The following is a 22528-nucleotide window of genomic DNA, read 5'->3' on the forward strand; positions in this document are numbered from 1 at the left end:
TGCCGGACTTCTATAGATCTGCTCTTGATCTCTGGTATTCTGTGCTCAGTATCAGCTGCTTGGTTCCTGTATAGGACCTCCTGGTCTCTGGATCAGCAATCTGGTGCTGCTGGACCACTTTATTATATCTGCTGCTTTCTCATCCATCAGTAGAGACTCTGGACTATTCTCTGTTTCAGCCGAAGACATTAGAAGACCGGCTGCAAAAGCTAATTAATTGGTGAATAGGTTTTGAACCCCCTCTCCCTCCCATAGCAGGTGCTGGACACTCAGGAGGCTGAAGGACCTCTTCCAGCCCTAAAGAGCTGCTGCAGAGGACGCCAGAGGGTCAGGAGCTGTCCATAGGACTCGGTCCTGAATTCCTGCTGCTCTTGGCCTCTCCAATTCATTTTCCAGGGCTCCGGACTGTTGCTGTGCATATCAGGAGATCTGTAGTAGGTCTTCATTAGAAGATCTAGTCTGTGCTCAGTCACCGAATTCCCCCCCCCCCCCCCCATTGAGAAATCTATTACAGATTCATCATTAACGATTTAAGGGCTGCTTCTTCTAGAGCATGCTGACGCATCGAATGCAGTCCCCAGCTAGAAACGCTCTTCCTTTTAGAACAATGGGGAATCAGGTTTTATTTTGCCCAGCAGCCACTATAAGCAGGAACGCTAGACTCTTTTAAATGGTAACAGGGGTGGGGGGGTGTGTGGTGGGTCAGATCACAGTGAGAGGGGGGAGGGAGGGGGGGGGTCTGGTGTGTAGAATAATATATTGAGTTGTCCAGCTCCAGACTACTCCTGTTCAGTTGGCTAGCGCCCTCTTGGCATTTAGAGATCTGGTTCGGAGAGAAGGGGGGGCGGGGGGGTTATAGGCCATGCGTGGAGTTCAACGCTTTACGGCGCCCCGAAGCAGTTTACGCTGAAAACATTTAAGGGATTTAAATGAACATTTCCACAAGTTTTGGATGCAAGGATGGAAGAAAAGCCAATAATGGGATAAATAGTGCGAGGAAGATACGGGTGTCAGAGAATAGAATATTTCTTCTGCTGTAATAGATAGAGGACCTATTAATATTTATCATTTTATTGATACAAAATGACAACAAAATACTGGAATATTCAACGCCTATAGATGCTGGGCTTTCCTGAAAGGACTTGGGCTGGAACCCGGTATACGGAAGCATTATATACACGCGTTCTCTGAGAAGGTGGGATAAGCGAGAAAGCCAGGACGGTATTCACCAGCAATTCACCCATAGACTCCGGATCTTTATATAGGACTTCCGCGTCTAATCTTTCTTCATCCATAGAACTGTATTTTTATTCTCCATATTACAACACCAAAACTGACTCAACAATGGTTTCTTTCAATCACACATAATTTTGCTTTTTATTTTTTGCGTGCCTTTTTTTTCTCTGTAGTCATTTGGAATTGACTTCCATTTTTTTCCTCGAGGGAATGCACATTGGGGCTCAGCTTACGAGGATGAAGAAGATCTTCAAAGTTTTGGACGGTTTTACTGCCTCGTCGCCGGTAGGCGGAGGTGCTGGAGTTGGAGGCGGCGGCGGACCAGGGGGGGGTTGTTCGCTTTATCCGTCTGGATCGCTTGGATCTGTCCTGTCCCCCAGAGAAACGGAAATACCGGAGAGCCTGACCTCCGAGCAGTTCCAAGTCTGCAAGGTAAAACAACTTTTATCTTTCAGAAAGCGATTGTTATTACAAATTGTGGGAAGGGAGGGAGGGGGGGGGGGTTTGATTGACTAAAACTGTAGAGTGCAAAATCTGGTGCAGCTGTGCATAGAAACCAATCAGCTTCCAGGTTTTTTTTTTGTTAATTTATTTGTTTCCATGAAAGGGACCCCGCCTGCTTCTGCGTGTTGAGGTCAGTCCTTTGCAATTTTATTTTTTACACAGCAAGGCTGAGGCCCCGTTCACACTGGGGCGATCCGACTTGCCGGGGCGACCTCATAGGTCGCGGCGCGCTGCTTGCACCGCGACCTCGGAGCGGCCGGCACAGACTTCATAACATTGGACCCTTTTTCTAAGTCGGAGCGACTTGTGTCGCTCCTATTAGAACGGGTCCATAGCTTCTCTATGGCGAGCGACCTGTCAGGCGACCAGGTCGCCTGACAGGTCGCCCCAGTGTGAACGGGGACTAAGGGTCCATTCACACTAACGCGACTTGTCGGGTGACTTGGTCGCCTGACAAGTCGCGGTCGGTCGCTCGCCATTGAATAGTACAGGACCCGTTCTAATAGGAGCGACACAAGTCGCTCTGACTTAGGAAAAGGGTCCTGTACTACTTTGGGGCGACTTGCATTGACTTCAATTATATGAAGTCCCTGCAAGTCGCGCCGAGGTCGCGGTGCACTCGACTTCACAGGTCGCCCCAGCAAGTCGCGTCGCGCCAGTCTGAATGGGCGCTTATTTTTAGAAATCTGACTTATTTTAGTCTATGCTTAAATTTTTCTTTTAACCACCTACCGACCGGCCGCCCTCCGCAGTTATACTTATTTATTATTATTTCAGGTACTTATATAGCGCTGTCAATTTACGCAGCGCTTTACATATACATTGTACATTCACATCAGTCCCTGCCCTCAAGGAGCTTACAATCTAAGGTCCCTAACTCACATTCATACATAGTAGGGCAATTTTTTTTTTTTTTTTTTTTTTATATACAGGATCCAATTAACCTACCAGCATGTCTTTGGAGTGTGGGAGGAAACCGGAGTGCCCGGAGGAAACCCACGCAGGCACAGGGAGAACATGCAAACTTCAGGCAGGTAGTGTCCAGGCAGCATGTCTTTGAAGTGTGGGAGGAAACCGGAGTGCCCGGAGGAAACCCACGCAGGCACAGGGAGAACATGCACACTCCAGGCAGGTAGTGTCATGGTTGGGATTCGAACCAGCGACCCTCTTGCTGCTAGGTGAAAGTGCTAACCACTACACCACTGTGCCGCCCCTGCGACAGGGTGGCCCTTCTGTGCGAACCGACGTAGGTATACGTCGGTCGCGCGCCTACAGCTAGGGGGCGAGCTCACTCCCGCCCCCCCCACTCTCAGCGGGGACTTCGGTGCACGGGTCAGGCGGCTCCAATTGCTGCCTGACACCTGCGATCGTTCCCCGCTGAGAGAGAACGGTCAGCTGTTGTAAACACAGCCAACCTTTCTTCTCTCTAGAATGATCACAGAGCTCGCTCCCGCCCCCACTCTCAGCGGGGACTTCGGTGCAGGGGTCAGGCGGCTCCAATTGCCCCAAAAGAAATTTGTGGTGCTTGGCACCTTACTCCTGCTCTCAGAAAGAGGGCTCCCAGACTACTCCTGTCACGGGACTCATACTTGGAATCCCCAATGGCTAGACCTTGCTGCCTTCTACGACCGGGGTGGTCAACATAACAATGCAAACAAAAACACAAAGAAAGGGCGCACCAGCCTAGCGCATTATCCTCAATAAGGCCTTTATTAATTACAAAATAAAAGATGTCTACTCACAAACGGGTGATGTAAACCAGCATAACAGATTCAAACAGCGAAGTCCATGATTACAGAGTCCACAGTTTCAGTTTTTTTATTTTTCTAACGCATTTCGAGGCCTTGCCTCTTCCTCAGAGCCTCGGGGCTCTGAGGAAGAGGCGAGGCCTCGAAACACGTTAGCCAACATTAAAAACTGAAACCGTGGACTCTGTTATCATGGACTTCGCTGTTTGAATCTGTTATGCTGGTTTACATCACCCGTTTATGAGTAGACATCTTTTATTTTGTAATTAATAAAGGCCTTATTGAGGAGAATGCGCTAGGCTGGTGCGCCCTTTCTTTGTGTTTTTGTTTGCAGGGCTCCAATTGCCGCCTGACACCCGCGATCGTTCCCCCGCTGAGAGAGAAGGACGGTCAGCTGTTGTAAACACAGCCGACCGTTCTCTCTAGAATGATCACAGAGCTCCTGTGATCCTTCTATATAGGAACACGTCTCTATGGTCATTTCACAAGCCCAACCCCCACACAGTTAGAATCACTCCCCTAGGTACACATTCAACCCTTTGATCACCCACTGGCTTAAACCCTTCCCTGCCAGTGTCATTATTACAGTAACAGTGCATATTTTTAGCACTGATTACTGTAGTAATGTCACTGCCCCCCCCCCCCAAAAGTGTCAAAAATGTCAGTTAGGGGTCCGATCTGTCCGCCGCAATGTCGCAGTCCCGATAAAAATCACTGATTGCCACCATAAGGCTACGTTCACATCTTGGCGTTGCTATTACAGGCGTTTTTATGGGTGTTTTTTCAGGCGTTTTACAGGCGTTTTTTTGTGCAGGCGTTTTTAGATAGATTGTAATCTGCCCAAAAAGAAGCTCATGTACTTTTTTGAGCGTTGGGCGTTTTGCTCACAGCGTCAAAACGCTCAGATGTGAACAGGGGCCATTGAAATGAATAGGATTTGTCTTGTTGGGCGTTTTGAGAGCTGATCCTAGAGCAGAAAAACTCCCCAAAAACGCCCCAAAAACGCCTAGATGTGAACGGAGCCTAACTTGTAAAAAAAAAGAAATAAAACAATAAAAATGACATAAATCTTTCCCATAGTTTGTAGACACAATAACTTTTGCGCAAACCAATCAAAATAGACTTATTGCGATTTTTTTTTTTAGCAGAAAATAAATTGGCCTAAAATGTTAAAAAATTTGGATTTTTAAATTTTTTTGGGGGGGGGAATGTTATATAGCAGAATGTGAAATATATTGTTTTTTTTTTTTTTTTCAGAATTGTCGCTCTATTTTTGTTTATAGCGCAAAAAATAGAGGTGATCAAATACCACCAAAAGAAAGCTCTATTTGTTGGAAAAAAAAGGACATTCATTTTATTTGGGTACAGCGTCGCACGACTGCGCAATTGTCTGCTAAAGTAACGCAGTGCCGAATTGCAAAATATGGCCTGGTCATTAACCACTTGCCGACTGCCTAACGCCGATCTACGTCGGCAGTCAGCCCCTCACAGGCAAAGTGACGTAGGGCTACGTCACTAGCTTGTGAGGGTCTAGGGAGCAAGCGCGCGCCCCCAGAGGCGCGCTCCCGCTCCCGCGTGGTCACGGACCCACCCGCGCGTGTGACCGGCGGACCCGATGTCCGCCGGTCACTCGGCGATCGGCGGGGGAGAGGGAGAATGTCAGGCAGCTTGTGTAAACAAGCCACCTGTCATTCTCCTTGCTGTTAGGATACTGATCACTCGGATCTAGTATGTAGATCCGTTGATCAGTGTCCATACAGCTCAAGCCCCAGCCAATCACAGTAGAAAGCACGCCCCTAGGGATACACACAGCCCCTCCCTCCCAAATAAAGGTAACCCCTTCACTACCAGTGTATTTTTACAGTAACAGTGCATATATATAGCACTGATTACTGTAGAAATGTCACTGGTAACCCCAAAAGTGTCAAAAATGTCAGTCAAGGGTCCGATCTGTCCGCCCCAATGTCGCAGTACCGCAAAAAAAATCGCAGATCGCCGCCATTACACGTTAAAAAAAAAACAACAAAAATGACAGAAATCTTTCCCTTTGTTAGTAAACGCGATAACTTTTGCTCAAACCAATCAAAATACGCTTTTTGCGATTTTTTTTTTTTACCAAACCTAGGCAGCATCAAACAAATTGGCCGAAAAAGTAAAAAAATTTTGATTTTTAAATTTTTTTTTGGGGAATTTCATATAAAAAAATGTGAAAAATATTGCTATTTTTGCAAAATTGACGCTCTTTTTTTGTTTATAGCGCGTGATCAAAAAATCGCACAGGTGATCAAATACCACCAAAAGAAAGCTCTGTTTGTGGGAAAAAGAGGACGCCAAATTCGTTTAGGTACAGCGTCACACGACCGCGCAATTGTCCGTTAAAGTCACGCAGTGCCGAATCGCAAAATACCCCCTGGTCGGAATGGGGGTAAAATCTTTCGGGGCTTAAGTGGTTAAGCGGGACTTCCAGTCCAGAAGTGGTTAAAGAGGTTGTAAACCCCCCCCCCCCCCAAAAAAAAAAAAAGGTTATAAACCCCAAAAAAACAGAACAAAAAACCCTGTAAGACGAAGGCATAATGAGCTATTGTGCATCGCATACTAGCTCATTATGAAATACTTGCCTTAGAACGAAGCCCCCGCAGTGCCGCCCACTCACCAGTGACATGGCCAACATGTCCGGCCGTCCTGCTTCCTGGTTCGCGTCCTCTGGCCATCTGATTGGCCGGAGGCGCGATGACGTTACTCCCGCGCATTCCCGCGGGAGCCGCCGTTCGCGGCACAGGGCTCTGAAGGAACGGCACAGGTGGCTGTTCCTTCAGAACGCATGCGCCAATGATGTCATCGGCTGCATGAAATGTAAATATATCCTAAACGGTGCAAGTTTAGGAGATATTTATAGTACCGATAGGTAAGCCTTATTAAAGACCCACCTATAGGTACAAGTTATAAGAAAGGATTTACAACCTCTTTAACTACCTCAATACCGGGCACTTTCACCCCCTTCCTTCCCAGACCAATTTTCAGCTTTTAGCGCTGTTGCAATTTGAATGACAATTGCGCGGTCATGCAACGCTGTACCTAAACCACATTTGTGTCATTTTTTTCCCCACAAATAGAGCTTTCTTTTGGTGGTATTTGATCACCGTCAGGTTTTTTCTTTTTTGGTGCACAAATAAAAAAAGACTGAAAAGTTTGAAAAAAAAAAAAAGTTTTTTTGTTTAGGTTATAAAATTTTGTAAAATAGATATGTTTTTTCCTGCACTGATGAGCACTGATGATGCCGCACTTACAGGCACTGATGAGGAGACACTGATGGGGTGGCACTGATGGGGTGGCACTGATATGCAGCACTGATGGGCACTGATAGGTAGCACTGATATGCAGCACTGATGGGCACTGATATGTGGCACTGATAGATAGCACTGATATGCAGCATTGGTGGGCACTGATAGGCAGCGCTGATGGGCACTGATGGGCACTGATAGGTGGCACTGTTGGGCGGCAATGATCGGCACTGATGGGGGGCACTGATCGGCACTGATGGGGGGCACTGATGGGCACTGATAGGCGGCACTGGTGGGCAGTAATGGGCACTGGTGGGCAGCACTGATAGATGGCAATAACGGCACTGGTGGGCAGCACTGATAGATGGCATTGGTGGGCAACACTGATAGGGAGGGCACTGGGGGGCTCTCTGAGCCCTGCTTGCCATCCCTGGTGACCATGGTGGGCATCCCTGGTGGTCATGGATGGGCATCCCTGGTGGCTTAGTGGCACCCCTCCCCCCCCCAAGGCTGTAATGGTAATCAATCATCTGATTACCAGCACAGACCCCCCCTGTGATCAGTGAGTAATTAGAAATACTCACTGATCCCCCCCAGCAGCAGCACCGATCCTCTTCTCTTCTCCTCACTGACAGGATCTGTCAGGAGGAGAAGAGATCGAAGCCGTTACAACGGCTCTATTTACATTACATGACGGCTGTGATTGGACACATCCGTCATGTGATCAGGAGGGCCAATCACAGGGCCCTTCTGCCGAATGATGTTGCTCTGTGTGTCCGAGGGACACAGGCACATCGAGATCGCGCCGCTGCGCGTCCCCGCGGCGGCGCGATCTCTCTCCTTCTGAAGGACGTTCCGGAACGTCCATTCAGAAGGACGAGACTCCCACCCGGCCGTATATTTACAATGGCCCGGGTGGGAGGTGGTTAAAGCTGATATTCTGTAAATATTTGTTTCTTAACCCCTTCCCTATGACCACCTCCAGGCCCCGTAAAGGAGAAGTACAGCCAAAGCTCGCTTGGATGTACTTCTGTGCTTCACAGGAGTGAATCCCGCTGTCTGCTGACTTCACAGAGCTGGGCCAGGCTGGGGCAAGATTGCGACAATAAAGTCGGGATCCGCCCACCACCCTGGACCGGCGCCTGGATCAGCCTCTCAGTGAGCGGCTGAGGGCCTAAGCCAGTGATGGGGAACCTTGGCACCCCAGATGTTTTGGAACTACATCTCCCATGGTGCTCAACCACACTGCATTATGGGAAATGTAGTTCCAAAACATCTGGGGTGTCAAGGTTCTCCATCACTGGCCTAAGCTGTCTGCTCCTGCTCCCTCCACAGCCCAGCACTCCAGTGAGCATGAGGGGGGGGGGGGGCAGAGCAGAGAGCCGGTGACTGACAGTCAACGGCTTTCTGCTTACGGAGCTCTGAGATAACCAAGCGATTAGCAGTCGTCGATCGCTCAGTTCTTATTCTTGGATCCAGCGGGGGACAGATGATGCATCGGAAAAAAAGCCGAACTTGTCTTTTAGGAGTTCTAAAAGCTGTGAGACGGGCATTCGGGTCATGTGACCGCTGTGATTGGCCACTGAGAGGCTGCATATATGCCTACAGCCAGCGCCAAGGGGTTAAATACAGTTGCTAAGTATCATTGTAAGTTCCGCAATGCAAGTTGACACCAACTTGTGTAAGCTTTGCCCCAAATATGCATGCCTTAGGCCCCTTTCACACTTATGTGGCTTAAAAGTCACGCGATTTTGCAGTGATTTTTTTTTTTTTGCCTGACGCAATTTTGACTGGACTTGAAGCTATGTCTGTGGACCTCAAAACACAATAAAATCGGCCCAAAGTAGTGCGGGGACTACTTTGAAGTCGTTGCGACTTGACGTCGCACAGATATGAACGGTACTCACTGGAAATCATGAAGTACGACTTGTCATGCAGTCCCAAATCGCAGGACAAGTCGCACAAATGTGAAAGGGGCCTTAGGGTTTGTATACATGGGCTTACTATAGCGTATGCTCATGTGAGAGCCGTGATTGCCCACATTGGGATGCACAGGTGTTCCATGCATTCCCTTTGCAGGCAGTCCCCATTCAAGTCAGTTGGGATGGCTGCTCCCAATTTGATAGTCATGTGGGTGGGTGCCCCAAACGCAGACAGTGTGCGCTCGGGGCCGAGTGCCCCCCTAGAGCAAGTAGCTTGCTTTGGGTGCACCCAAGCAGGCTCGCTCCTGAGCCGTGGTCCATTCACACACAAATGCAAACTGAGGAATCCAATCAGATTTTAGGGCTTTATTTATTGAGCAGATTGCAGCCGAGTAAGTAAGTGGTGAGTAGGGATTTAAAGCTGAATGTTTGATGTCCCTTTAAATAGTAAAATTGGGCCAAGCTGGCCTAAATGAACTATTACCTGCACTAACAAGTGCGCTTGCTGGGCGTACTGAATTAACTGTATGTACCTCAGCAATATAGAGTCAGCTCTGTGGGCAGGGACTTCCCGCTCCACTCCCGGAAAACAAAATGGACTCAGGCTGGCCGCTGATTAGCCATTCACGAGAATCTTTGTATACCCATGAAGGGGGGAGTCAAATTCCCCCGAAACGCGTTGACTTGATGTGCATGTTTACACTTACAGTACACGCTTTTTGAACCATACATCAAAAAGTTGTATTTTTTCTTCTTCTTTCCTACTAAAGTCTGATTGGCTGAGATAGTGACATGATACACCCGCCTCTTCGCCGATCGGAGGAAGCTTTGTATTTATTCATGGAATGCAAAGCTTTCTCTGAATGGCTGATCAGCCAAACTCAGTTTTGTTCAGGGATCGGGACGGGAAGGCCTCATCGCCTAGTGGAATTACAGCGCTGAGGTTTCATACAGGGCGCCCAACAAGCGCAGCTGTTAGTGGGGTAAATAGTTCATTTGAGCCAGCTTGGACATTAAATGTGGAATTAGGCTTTAACACACACACAGACAGACACACACACACAGACACACAGACACACACACACAGACACACAGACACACACACAGACACACAGACACACACACAGACACACACACACAGACACACAGACACACAGACACACACACACAGACACACACACACAGACACACAGACACACACACAGACACACACACAGACACACACACAGACACACACACAGACACACACACAGACACACAGACACACAGACACACACACACAGACACAGACACACACACACACAGACACACACACAGACACACACACACACACACAGACACACACACAGACACACAGACACACACACACACACACACACACACAGACACACACACAGACACACAGACACACACAGACACACACACAGACACACACAGACACACACACAGACACACACACACACACACACAGACACACACACAGACACACACAGACACACACACAGACACACACAGACACACACACAGACACACAGACACACACAGACACACACACACACACACAGACACACACAGACACACATACACAGACACACACACACACAGACAGACACACACAGACACACACAGACACACACACACAGACACACACACAGACACACACACACAGACACACAGACACACACACACAGACACACAGACACACACACAGACACAGACACACACACAGACACACACACAGACACACACACACAGACACACACACACACACACACACACACACAGACACAGACACACACACACACACACACAGACACACACACACACACAGAGACACACACACACACACACAGACACACACACAGACACACAGACACACACACACACACACAGACACACACACAGACACACAGACACACACACAGACACACACACACACACACACAGACACACACACAGACACACACAGACACACACACAGACACACACACACAGACACACACACAGACACACAGACACACACAGACACACACACACACACACACACACAGACACACAGACACACACACAGACAGACACACACAGACACACACAGACACACACACACAGACACACACACAGACAGACAGACAGACAAACACACACAGACAGACACACACAGACACACACACACAGACACACACAGACACACATACACAGACACACACAGACACACACACACAGACACACACAGACACACATACACAGACACACACAGACAGACACACACAGACACACACACACACACACACACACACACACAGAAACACACACAGACAGACAGACACAAACACACACAGACAGACAGACAGAAACACACACAGACACACACAGGCACACACAGAGACAGACAGACAGACACACACACACACAGAGACACACACACAGACACACACACACACAGAGACACACACACAGACACACACACAGACAGAGACACACACACAGACACACACACACACATTGATGCGCTCTTGCTGCGTTTTCAATGGGTGGTGCGTTTTTGGTGCAGTTTTTTTTGACTGACCAAAAAAAGCAGCAAGCAGGATTTTTAACACAATGAAAGTGCAACAGACTAATGTGAAAACATACATCGAATTTAAAGGGATACATTTTTCTTGAGCTTTTACTGCGCTAAAGGTGCCAATAATGACCGACAATAAATTCATATTCAATTCAATCATTATAATAATAAAAAAGTCAAACATGATACAATTCTATATAAAAATATATCTATTTTTTAAAAACTTTCGGTTTTCGGCCAAGCGCATCCTGCAGTTTTCGGTTTCGGCACCAAAATTTCCATTGGGTGCCCCTCTACTTTACACAGTATTGCAGGAATCGCAGACTATGGGAAGTGTGTCTGAACATAGACCACAAGTAATAGTCACAGTTTGGTTTAGGTGATCTACACCAAAATTATAAAGGGTCTCCAACACTTCCAAAAGGCTGCACAATAGCAGCAACTTTTCATGAGTATGAAGGTGTACAACATTGAATTAGACAGGCCATTCATAGACTGTAATGCACCTCAGCACCTCAAATCTTCATTCCTGTTGTGTTTTATTGTAACGCACACTAAAGAGAAAGTGGGAGTTCATTTATCCCCATGATTGGTGTCAGTGGCAGTAAAAATAACCCCCGGCATTGGTGTCAGGGCCTTAATAATATCACCCAGCATTGGTGGCAATGGATGCAATAATAACCCCCAGAATTGATATCAGTGGCCACACTAATAACCCCCAGCATTGTGGTCACTGATATCAATAATAACCCCCAGAATTGATATCAGTGGCCACACTAATAACCCCCAGCATTGATATCAGTGACCACAATAATAACCCCCAGCATTGATATCAGTGGCCACAATAATAACCCCCAGCATTGATATCAGTGACCACAATAATAACCCCCAGCATTGATATCAGTGGCCACAATAATAACCCCCCCAGCATTGATATCAGTGACTGCAATAATAACCCCCAGCATTGATATCAGTGACCACAATAATAACCCACAGCATTGATATCAGTGACCACAATAATAACCCCCAGCATTGATATCAGTGGCCACAATAATAACCCCCAGCATTGATATCAGTGACCACAATAATAACCCCCAGCATTGATATCAGTGGCCACAATAATAATCCCCCCAGCATTGATATCAGCGACTGCAATAATAACCCCCAGCATTGATATCAGTGACCACAATAATAACCCACAGCATTGATATCAGTGACCACAATAATAACCCCCAGCATTGATATCAGTGGCCACAATAATAACCCCCAGCATTGATATCAGTGGCCACAATAATAATCCCCCCAGCATTGATATCAGCGACTGCAATAATAACCCCCAGCATTGATATCAGTGACCACAATAATAACCCCCAGCATTGATATCAGCATCTGCAATAATAACCCCCAGCATTGATATCAGTGACCACAATTAGGGCTCGGCGATATGGCTGAAAACTGTATCACGATATCAGTGTTTCATATCGGTCGATATCGATATATATTGATATTTTTTATTACCCATTTAAAATAAGGACCCTAGGGTTAGAATGCAGGGCGGCGGGCATGGTGCAGGAGAATGCAGGGTACTGGCATGGTGCAGGAGAATGCAGGGTGACTGGCATGGTGCAGGAGAATGCAGGGTGACTGGCATGGTGCAGGAGAATGCAGGGTGGCTGGCATGGTGCAGGAGAATGCAGGGTGACTGGCATGGTACAAGAGGATCCGGGGTTGTGGCTTGGGGGTCCAGCCAGTTCTTATTACAGTTCTTGAAAGTACTTTATGCTGCCTTGTGCAGCCAGCCCCCACACCCTGGGGGTCCAGCCAGTTCTTAATTGTTACAGTTCTTGAAACTAGTACGTTTTTATGCTGCCTTGTGCAGCCAGCCCCCACACCCTGGGGGTCCAGCCAGTTCGTAGTCCGCCGCACAGTAACCACCTAACTCCCCACTGAGTAACGGACCACCGCCTTGCGCCGCGCTGTGATGATCGGTACAGAGAACTCCCCCGGCCTGGATGTGACGTCAGTCAGCTGCCGGGAGAGGAAGCGGGCGGTGCGTCTGTACAGGCCAGGGGCTGTGATAGGATAGGTACTATCCTATCACAGCCCCTGGCCAGTACGCACCGCCCGCTTCCTCTCCCGGCAGCTGACTGAAGTCACATCCAGGCCGGGGGAGTTCTCTGTACCGATCATCACAGCGCGCCCGCAGCTGACGTCACATCCAGGCGCGGCGCGAGGCGGTGGTCCGTTACTGGGTGGGGAGTTAGGTGGTTACTGTGCGGCGGACTACGAACTGGCTGGACCCCCAGGGCATAAAAAGTACTTTCAAGTATCGAACCGGTTATCGTTATTGATATCGAAAACGGTACTATCGCGATATATATCGATATCGCATTATCGCCCAGCCCTAACCACAATAATAACCCCCAGCATTGATATCAGTGACCACAATAATAACCCCCAGCATTGATATCAGTGGCCACAATAATAACCCCCAGCATTGATATCGGTGGCCACAATAATAACCCCCAGCATTGATATCAGCAGCTGCAATAATAACCCCCAGCATTGATATCAGCGGCTGCAATAATAACCCCCAGCATTGATATCAGTGACCACAATAATAACCCCCAGCATTGATATCAGTGACCTCAATAATAACCCCCAGCATTGATATCAGTGACCACAATAATAACCCCCAGCATTGATATCAGTGGCTGCAATAATATTCCCCCCAGCATTGATATCAGCGGCTGCAATAATAACCCCCAGCATTGATATCAGTGACCACAATAATAACCCCCAGCATTGATATCAGTGACCTCAATAATAACCCCCAGCATTGATATCAGTGACCACAATAATAACCCCCAGCATTGATATCAGTGGCCACAATAATAACCCCCAGCATTGATATCAGCAGCTGCAATCATAACCCCCAGCATTGATATCAGTGACCACAATAATAACCCCCAACATTGATATCAGTGGCTGCAATAATATTCCCCCCAGCATTGATATCAGTGGCTGCAATAATAACCCCCAGCATTGATATCAGTGGCTGCAATAATAACCCCCAGCATTGATATCAGCATCTGCAAGGTGTTGGTAATACATTTATTGTCAGAGGCAGTTGCAATTAGCCCCCCCCCCCCCCCCAACCAGCAATGGTAGTTAGTGTCTCTGTTGTTGACCATTGGTCAGTGGCAGTGTCAATTGGCATTGGTGGTCAGTTGCAGTGCTGTTAACCCCCCCCCCCCCCCCACACACACACACATACACTAGCACCCCTTTTCCGGCAATGCTGGATAATTGCAGTGCTGTTAACCCCCTTCCCCCACCCCATACACACACACACAGGTGATCTGTGGCCGTGTTAATGTGCTCATTCTCTTGCATTGGTGGTCAGAGACAGTGCAGTTACCCCCCCCCCCCCCATATTGGTGGTCAGAGGCAGTGCAGTTAACCCCCCCAGATTGGTGGTCAGAGGCAGTGCAGTTAACCCCCCCAGATTGGTGGTCAGAGGCAGTGCAGTTTACCCCCCCCCCATATTGGTGGTCAGAGGCAGTGCAGTTAACCCCCCCAGATTGGTGGTCAGAGGCAGTGCAGTTAACCCCCCCCAGATTGGGGGTCAGAGGCAGTGCAATTAACCCCCCCCCCCATATTGGTGGTAAGAGGCAGTGCAGTTAACCCCCCAGATTGGGGGTCAGAGGCAGTGCAATTAACCCCCCCCATATTGGTGGTCAGAGGCAGTGCAGTTAACCCCCCCAGATTGGTGGTGAGAGGCAGTGCAGTTAACCCCCCCCCCCATATTGGTGGTCAGAGGCAGTGCAGTTAACCCCCCCAGATTGGTGGTGAGAGGCAGTGCAGTTAACCCCCCCCCCCATATTGGTGGTCAGAGGCAGTGCAGTTAACCCTCCATATTGGTGGTGAGAGGCAGTGCAGTTAACCCTCCAGATTGGTGGTCAGAGGCAGTGCAGTTACCCCCCCCCCCCCCAGATTGGTGGTCAGAGGCAGTGCAGTTACCCCCCCCCCCCCAGATTGGTGGTCAGAGGCAGTGCAGTTAACCCCCCCAGATTGGTGGTCAGAGGCAGTGCAGTTAACCCTCCATATTGGTGGTGAGAGGCAGTGCAGTTAACCCCCCCCCCCCCCCCAGATTGGTGGTCAGAGGCAGTGCAGTTAACCCTCCAGATTGGTGGTCAGAGGCAGTGCAATTAACCCCCCCCCCCCCCCCCAGATTGGTGGTAAGAGGCAGTGCAGTTAACCCCCCATATTGGTGGTCAGAGGCAGTGCAGTTAACCCTCTAGATTGGTGGTGAGAGGCAGTGCAGTTAACCCCCCCAGATTGGTGGTGAGAGGACAGGTTTCCTATGCCAGTGTTTACCTGCTCACCCATCCCTGTGCTGCTCTCTCTTCCAAACATCACTAGGTGGTGTATGCATGTTGTGAGAACGCACCAGAACCCCCCCTCCCCCCCTCCCTGCCATTCTGCAGGGTGCCCGACACTTGGCAGACCCAGCCCAGGACACGTAAGGCTGCACAAAGATTGCCGGCAGGCTGTGTGTTGGGGAACGGGGATTTAGATCCGTTGTTTGACATGAAATGTATTACCCGTGTGAGTATGTCTGATTACATGAAGACATTGCGATGTATTTCATTTATATTTCTTCTATGCTGTTGTGTATCTTGCATTGCTGATTGCATTAGAATTGATAGCTAAACTTGAGATGATGCCGTTTGTTGGAAGGCGATTTCTGGCGATTGCTGGTGATTGCTGGCGATTGCTGGCGATTGCTGGTGATTGCTGGCGATTTCTGGTGATTGCTGGCGATTTCTGGTGATTGCTGGCGATTGCAGTGGCATTACAAGACAATATCTCCCCGTGGTTGACTCATTATTTGGGGGATTTTGCTCTCACTTTATATATTCAATGTTCCTGCTAAAACCCCGTCCATGCAGATAATGGTTTGATCTTCTATGGCTAACAGAATCCATAATCCTTGGTAATTATGGTAATGCAAAAATGCAAAAATGCAAAAAAATCCACTCATTAACCACCTGCCCTCCGGACAATTTACCCCCCCCCCTTCATGACCAGGCCATTTTTTGTGACACGGCACTGCGTTACTTTAACTGACAATTGCGCGGTCATGCGACGCTGTACCCAAATAAAATTTATGTCTATTTTTTCCCCACAAATAGAGATTTCTTTTGGCGCTATTTGATCACCTGTGCGATTTTTATATTTTGCTCTATAAACAAATAAATGGCGACAGGTTTAAAAAAAAAAAAAAAAAAACATTTTTGCTTTCTGCTATTAAACGAGGGTGAATAAAAATCAATGATTTAAAAAATGTTTTTTCAAAAATCTGATTTTTTTAAAATTAAATCAGTTTACTTTTTAATTTAAATATTTTTTTTTGTTTTTTTTTTTAATCAAAATTGTTTTAATAAAATGCTTTGCAGTAAAAAGCTATCTAAAAATTTGTTTTCGATTTCAGATACATTATTGATTTATTTATTCAGCATGAAATGGAGCTTAGTTATGCACTACAGGGCTGTTGTTAGAAATCACGGGGCCCCGTACAAGCTACCTGGCAGCCCCCCCCCCCTCCCCCCCCAAAATATATCAAGACAATATTTTCACTAAAATCATTGTTAGTGGACACAAACATAACAGAGAACCTGTGTGAGTTAGGCCCTTTTTTAATAGTTTTTTTTTTAAATGTTTATAATTCTTTTTAAATGATTATATTTTACAATTTTGAGGCACCATTCACACCTGAGCGTATTATTTTTTCAGCGTTTGGGCGTTTTTCATGCGTTTTCTAAGCTTTTTTTTTTGGGTGTTTTTCAGGCTTTTTTGGGTGTTTTTTAGGCCTTTTTTCAGGTGTTTATTTGGGTGTTTTTTCAGGCGTTTTTTATGTGTTTTTTGGGCGTTTTTCAGGCATTTTTTTGGCCTTTTTTAGGCTTTTTTGGGTGTTTTTCTGGCATTTTTTAGGCTCCATTCACACCTGAGTGTATCGTTTTCAGTTGTTTTTTGGGGGGTTTTTTTCAGGTGTTTTTTATGGGGGCTTTTCACAGGCGTTTTTTTCTGGCTTTTTTCAGGCTTTTTTTTTTGGCTTTTTTCCGGTGTTTTTAGGGCCATTTCCAGGCTTTTTTGGGCATTTTTCTGGCGTTTTTTAGGCCTTTTTTCAGGCGTTTATTTGGGTGTTTTTTCAGACGTTTTAGGTGGTTTTTGAGCAATTTTCAAGCATTTTTTAGGCTTTTTTTGTCTTTTTTGGGCATTTTTCAGGCTTTTTTTAGGCCTTTTTTTAGGCGTTTATTTGGGTAATTTTCAGACGTTTTTCAGGTGGTTTTTTTTGGGCATTTTTAGGCCTTTTTTTAGGCCTTTTTGGGTGTTTTTTTCTGGCGTTTTTTAGGCTCCATTCACACCTGAGTGTATCGTTTTCAGGTGTTTTTTTGGGGCTTTTTTCAGGCGTGTTTTTGGGGGGGTTTTCACAGGCGTTTTTTCTGGCTTTTATCAAGCATTTTTTTGGCTTTTTTCCAGTGTTTTTTCTGGCTTTTTTCAGACATTTTTTTCTGGCTTTTTTCAGGCGTTTTTTGCAGGATGCAGGCATTGACATCGAACAAAAATCTGTAATCTGCCAAAAATAGAAGCTCATGAGCTTCAGGCGTTTTGCTTCAGGAGACAAAAGGCTCAGATGTGAACCGGGGGCCATTGAAATGAATGGGATTTTGCTTGTTGGGCATTTTTAGACTTCAGAGATAAGCGTTTTACGAGCTGAAAAATGCTCTAGGTGTGACCAGGGCCAAAGATTATTAATTACAATGATTTTTTAATTTTTTTTTTTTTAATATTTATTTCTTTTTACAGGGCGGGGAAGCCTCTAGCACTTCCGGGTGGGGCGGCGCAGTGACAGGGAGGCACACGGGGTGGGCATAAGCAGGCAGAACAGGGAGGGTGGAAACGGTGGCGGAGAAGAAATTACGGGAACAATGCTGTGTCTGTCTCTCTCCCTGCAGCAGCTGAAAGCCTTCGGTAGGGGGGGGGGGAGGAGAAAACAGCTTTCAGCTGCTGCAGAGAGCCGCACAGGGCTTCCTTCTGTAATTGCCCCTCTGCCCAACCGCACTGATTCCTCATGCTGTTTGGGCCCCTCTATGTTCCCAGGCCCCCTACAGGAGGGCTGATGCCCCCCCCCCCCTTGTGTCACTGCTGCATAACCAGCCGTCCCACTAAAGTGAATGGGGCTGTCAGTGAGTCAACAGTGGGTCAAACAAGGGACCGCTGCGGGATAGAGATGACAGCTGCTCTTTAAAAATTAGGATTTAAATCAAGCCTTTTTACTACTGATTTAAATTGTGATTCAAAGCGGAGTTCCACTCGTTTTTGTGTTTATTAAAAGATTTGTAGCTGCTGACTTTTAACCACTTCCGGACCGCCGTTGCTAAATTGACGTTAAATATCGGGGTTATGACAGTAGCTAGACGCCATAACCCCAGTATTTCTCCACGCAGCTGGCGGTCCTCTTTCACATAAAAGTGGTCCCAGCAGTGGATTTGCCATAGGATCACTTTTATGGGCAGGGGGGAGAGGTGACCCCCCCCCATAACCCCCACCCTCCCGTGGCTTCCCTGACGTTTTCCCCGCTTACCGGAGCCGTCGGAAGCGGGGAAAACAATCCGGTGTTGTAAAATTTTGTCGGACCCGTGAAAAAATCGGACCTCGTCACTTCCGGCTGGTGCGAGCCCTGGTGCGCATGCGCACAAGGTCCGAGGAAATTCTAGGACTTGGCGAACAGCTGATTGAGAGAAGGAGGGGCTGAGGTGGGACGCACACACCGCCACAGGAAAATTGCTGTCACGGGCGAACCAAAGCTGCTAGAGACCCCAAAATTATATCGCAGGTAGCCAAGACCCTCCCCTATAGCCTCAGCCCCTCCTCCTCTCAATCAGCTGTTCTCTAAGTCTTAGAATTTCCTCGGACCATGTGCGCATGCGCACCGGGGCTCGCACCAGCCGGAAGTGACGAGGTCCGGAATTTTCATGGGTCCGATAAAATTTTAGAACACCGGTCCTTCTGTGTTTCAGGCAGGAAGTCGAGTGAGGGCAAGATGGCCCCCACTCCACTCTATGGCCTTGGAGGACCCAGAGGGGGTCCTACGTCGCTTCCGCACCAATGGCCTCTAAGAGCCTTTTTTTTTTTTCTTGCTGAAAAAAAAATGTAATTTTATTTTATTATACTTTTTTTGCTTTTAAGTGTAAATGTGAGATGTGAGGTCTTTTTTGACCCCAGACCTGTCCTGCTTATTTGTATAACAAGGGATGTTTACATTCCTAGTAATAGGAATAAAAGTGATTAAAAACATTTTTTTTTTAAGGGACAGTGTATATATAAAAAAAAAAGGTAAAATGAATAAGAAAAAAAAAAATGTAAAACTCACGCCCAGAAGTGAACGCTTACGGAAGTCGCACCCACATATGTAAACGGTGTTCAAACAACACATGTGAGGTATCGCTGCGATCATCAGAGCGAGAGCAATCATTGTAGCCCAGACCTCCTCTGTAACTCTAAGCTGGTAACCTGTAGAAGTTTTTAAAGCGCCGCCTGTGGAGATTTTTAGGTACCAATGTTTGTCGCCATTCCACGAGCGTGCGCAATTTTGAAGCATGACATGTTGGGTATCAATTAACTCGACGTAACATTATCTTTCACATTTTAGAAAAAAATTGGGCTAACTTTACTGTTTTCTTATTTTTCAAATAAAAAAAGCACGACAATCGTCGCAAAAAAACGCGCCGCGATAATAATTTAATTATTATCGCGGCGCGGTTTTAATTTAAAAAAGTGTATTTTTTTCCCCCCCAAAAAAATGTGTTTGGAAGACCGCTGCGCAAATACGGTGTGACATAAAGTATTGCAACAATATCCATTTTATTCTCTAGGGTCTCTGCTAAAAAAAAAAAATAAAAAAAAAAAAAAAAAAAAATATATATATATATAATGTTTGGGGGTTCTAATGAATTTTCTAGCAAAAAAAATCAGATTTGAACTTGTAAACAACAAGTGTCAGAAATAGGCCCGGTCCTTAACCGCTTTACCACCGCCCACAGTAATATTACTGCGGCAGAGTGGCTCGTTATCGTCTGACGACATAGTACTACGTCGTCAGACACTCCCCCTTCTGGGCGGCGCTTGCGCGCCGCCGGAGGCTCGCTCCCGCTGTTTTCATTCACAGCGGGAGTCGGGCCAGGGGAGGACCAGCGGCGATCGTCGCTGCTCTGCCCTGCTCGCCGGGGATCTAGTGTGGAGATCCGCCCGCCTGTGTAAACACAAGCGGGCGGATCTCCATAGTGACAGGGAGTGACAGATCGGACTGTTCAGCATTGCTGGACATCCGATCTGTCCATGACTCACTCAGTCACCTCCCCCCCCACACGTTAGTAAGCACCAGGCATACATTAACCCCTCCCTCTCCAATAAAATTAACCCCTTCCCTGCCAGTGTCATTTTTACAGTAACAGTGCATATATATAGCACTGATTACTGTAGTAATGTCACTGGTACCCCCAAAAGTGTCAAAAATGTCAGTCAAGGGTCCGATCTGTCCGCCGCAATGTCGCAGTCCCGCAAAAAAAATCGCAGATCGCCGCCATTACGCGTTAAAAAAAAGAACACCAAAAATGACAGAAATCTTTCCCTTTGTTAGTAAACGCAATAACTTTTGCGCAAACCAATCAAAATACGCTTATTGCGATTTTTTTTTTACCAAACATAGGTAGCAGAAAACAAATTGGCCAAAAATTTTTAAAAAAAATTGATTTTTACATCTTTTTTGGGGGGAATCTCATATAAAAAAATGTTAAAAATATTGTTATTTTTTCAAAATAAACGCTCTTTTTTTGTTTATAGCGCAAAAAGTAAAAATCGCACAGGTGATCAAATACCACCAAAAGAAAGCTCTGTTTGTGGGAAAAAAAGGACGTAAATTTCGTTTGGGTACGGCGTCGCATGACCGCGCAATTGTCAGTTGAAGTCGCACAGCGCCGAATCGCAAAAAGTGGCCTGGACGGAAGACAGCAAAATCCTCCGGTGGTAAAGTGGTTAAAGTGGTTAATAAACACACACTCACCTGTCCCGGGATCCAGCGATGCGGCCGCCCAAAGCCTCGCTCCTCTCCCTCTTCTCTTGGTGGCGCCGGCATCACTAGTGTGGGCACCCGGCTGCGATAGCTTGCGGCTTCACAGCCAGGTTGCGCACTGAGCATGCGCGATTTGAGCTTGCGCGTCTTGAATGGACGAGCAATCTTCTGGGACCTCTGATGTTGTCCTAGAAGATTGCAGGGAGGGAGAGGAAGAGGAGAACTTCCGCTCGAGCCACTTAGGGGGCCCAAGCGTAAGTGAGAGCGGGTAACCTGTCCAATCTCTTATATATTTTTTTGTTTTCACCACATCTATACATTGAAACGTTTACTATAGTACAACTAGGATTCTGCGCTTTATGTAGCTTTGGGAATTTACTCCCTGGACCATCATTTAGCGAAACAAGCGCCGATTCCCCCCCTTCTTCTCCTTAATCTGTCCTATCTCCCCCCCCCCCCAAAAAGAAATGACATGCCAAACGCCATGGGCCAGGAGTACTTAAAGCGGAAGTTCCACTTTTGGGTGGAACTCCGCTTTAAATTGACTTGATTTAAATCAAATCCACTCTGTATAAAACTTATCCAATGAAAAAAAATTAAATCAAATTTCTTCATAAATTTAGGTCAATATGTATTCTGCTACATGTTTTTGGTAAACAGAAATCCCAAATAAGCGCACACTGGTTGGTTTAGGCGACTGTTATAGCATCTACAACCTATGGTATATATACTGGAATTATTTATTTTTTGAACTAGTAAAGGCAGCGGTCAGCGACTTATAGCGGGACTGTGATATTGCGGCGTTCAATCTGACACTAACTGATACTGGGGACCAGTGATACCAATACAGTGATCAGTGCTAAAAAATATGCACTGTCACTGTACTAATGACACTGGCTGGGAAGGGGTTAACATCTAGGGCAATCAAAGGGTTAACTGTGTGCCCAGCCAGTGTTTGTGTGTGTGTTCTGTTTGCTGCTCTTACTAAGGGAAGACACGGATTCTAGTCCCTGCTTTGCAGGAACACAGAATCCATTCCTTCCACCCCCCCCCCCCCCATTCAGAACCAGAATCTGCCCTGTTTACATAGGCAGAGTCTTGTTCTGTGTTGTTTACCGGTAATCGGCGGGTGTCAG

The 22528-nt window shown here is 46.9% G+C and overlaps 1 protein-coding gene and 1 pseudogene across 9 annotated transcripts in view; both read left to right on the forward strand.

Annotated features, from left to right (window-relative positions):
* Nucleotides 1–1408: 1408 nt before the first annotated feature.
* The window catches only part of STXBP5L (syntaxin binding protein 5L), a 504619-nt gene continuing 483499 nt past the window's right edge, over nt 1409–22528 (forward strand). For all 8 annotated transcript variants that reach the window (XM_082247637.1, XM_082247640.1, XM_082247638.1 and 5 more), the window contains exon 1: nt 1409–1668. In XM_082247637.1, coding sequence (XP_082103763.1) covers nt 1447–1668 — 222 coding nt within the window. In that variant the 5' untranslated portion in view covers nt 1409–1446. The remainder of the gene's footprint in view (nt 1669–22528) is intronic.
* On the forward strand, nt 9555–10690 carry LOC309546598 (annotated as a pseudogene). The gene is made up of 2 exons: nt 9555–9674; nt 10041–10690. The product of its transcript is annotated as an uncharacterized misc_RNA (transcript).

Source organism: Pelophylax lessonae (assembly GCF_965119305.1).
Source record: "Pelophylax lessonae genome assembly, chromosome: 2".
NCBI lineage: Eukaryota > Metazoa > Chordata > Amphibia > Anura > Ranidae > Pelophylax > Pelophylax lessonae.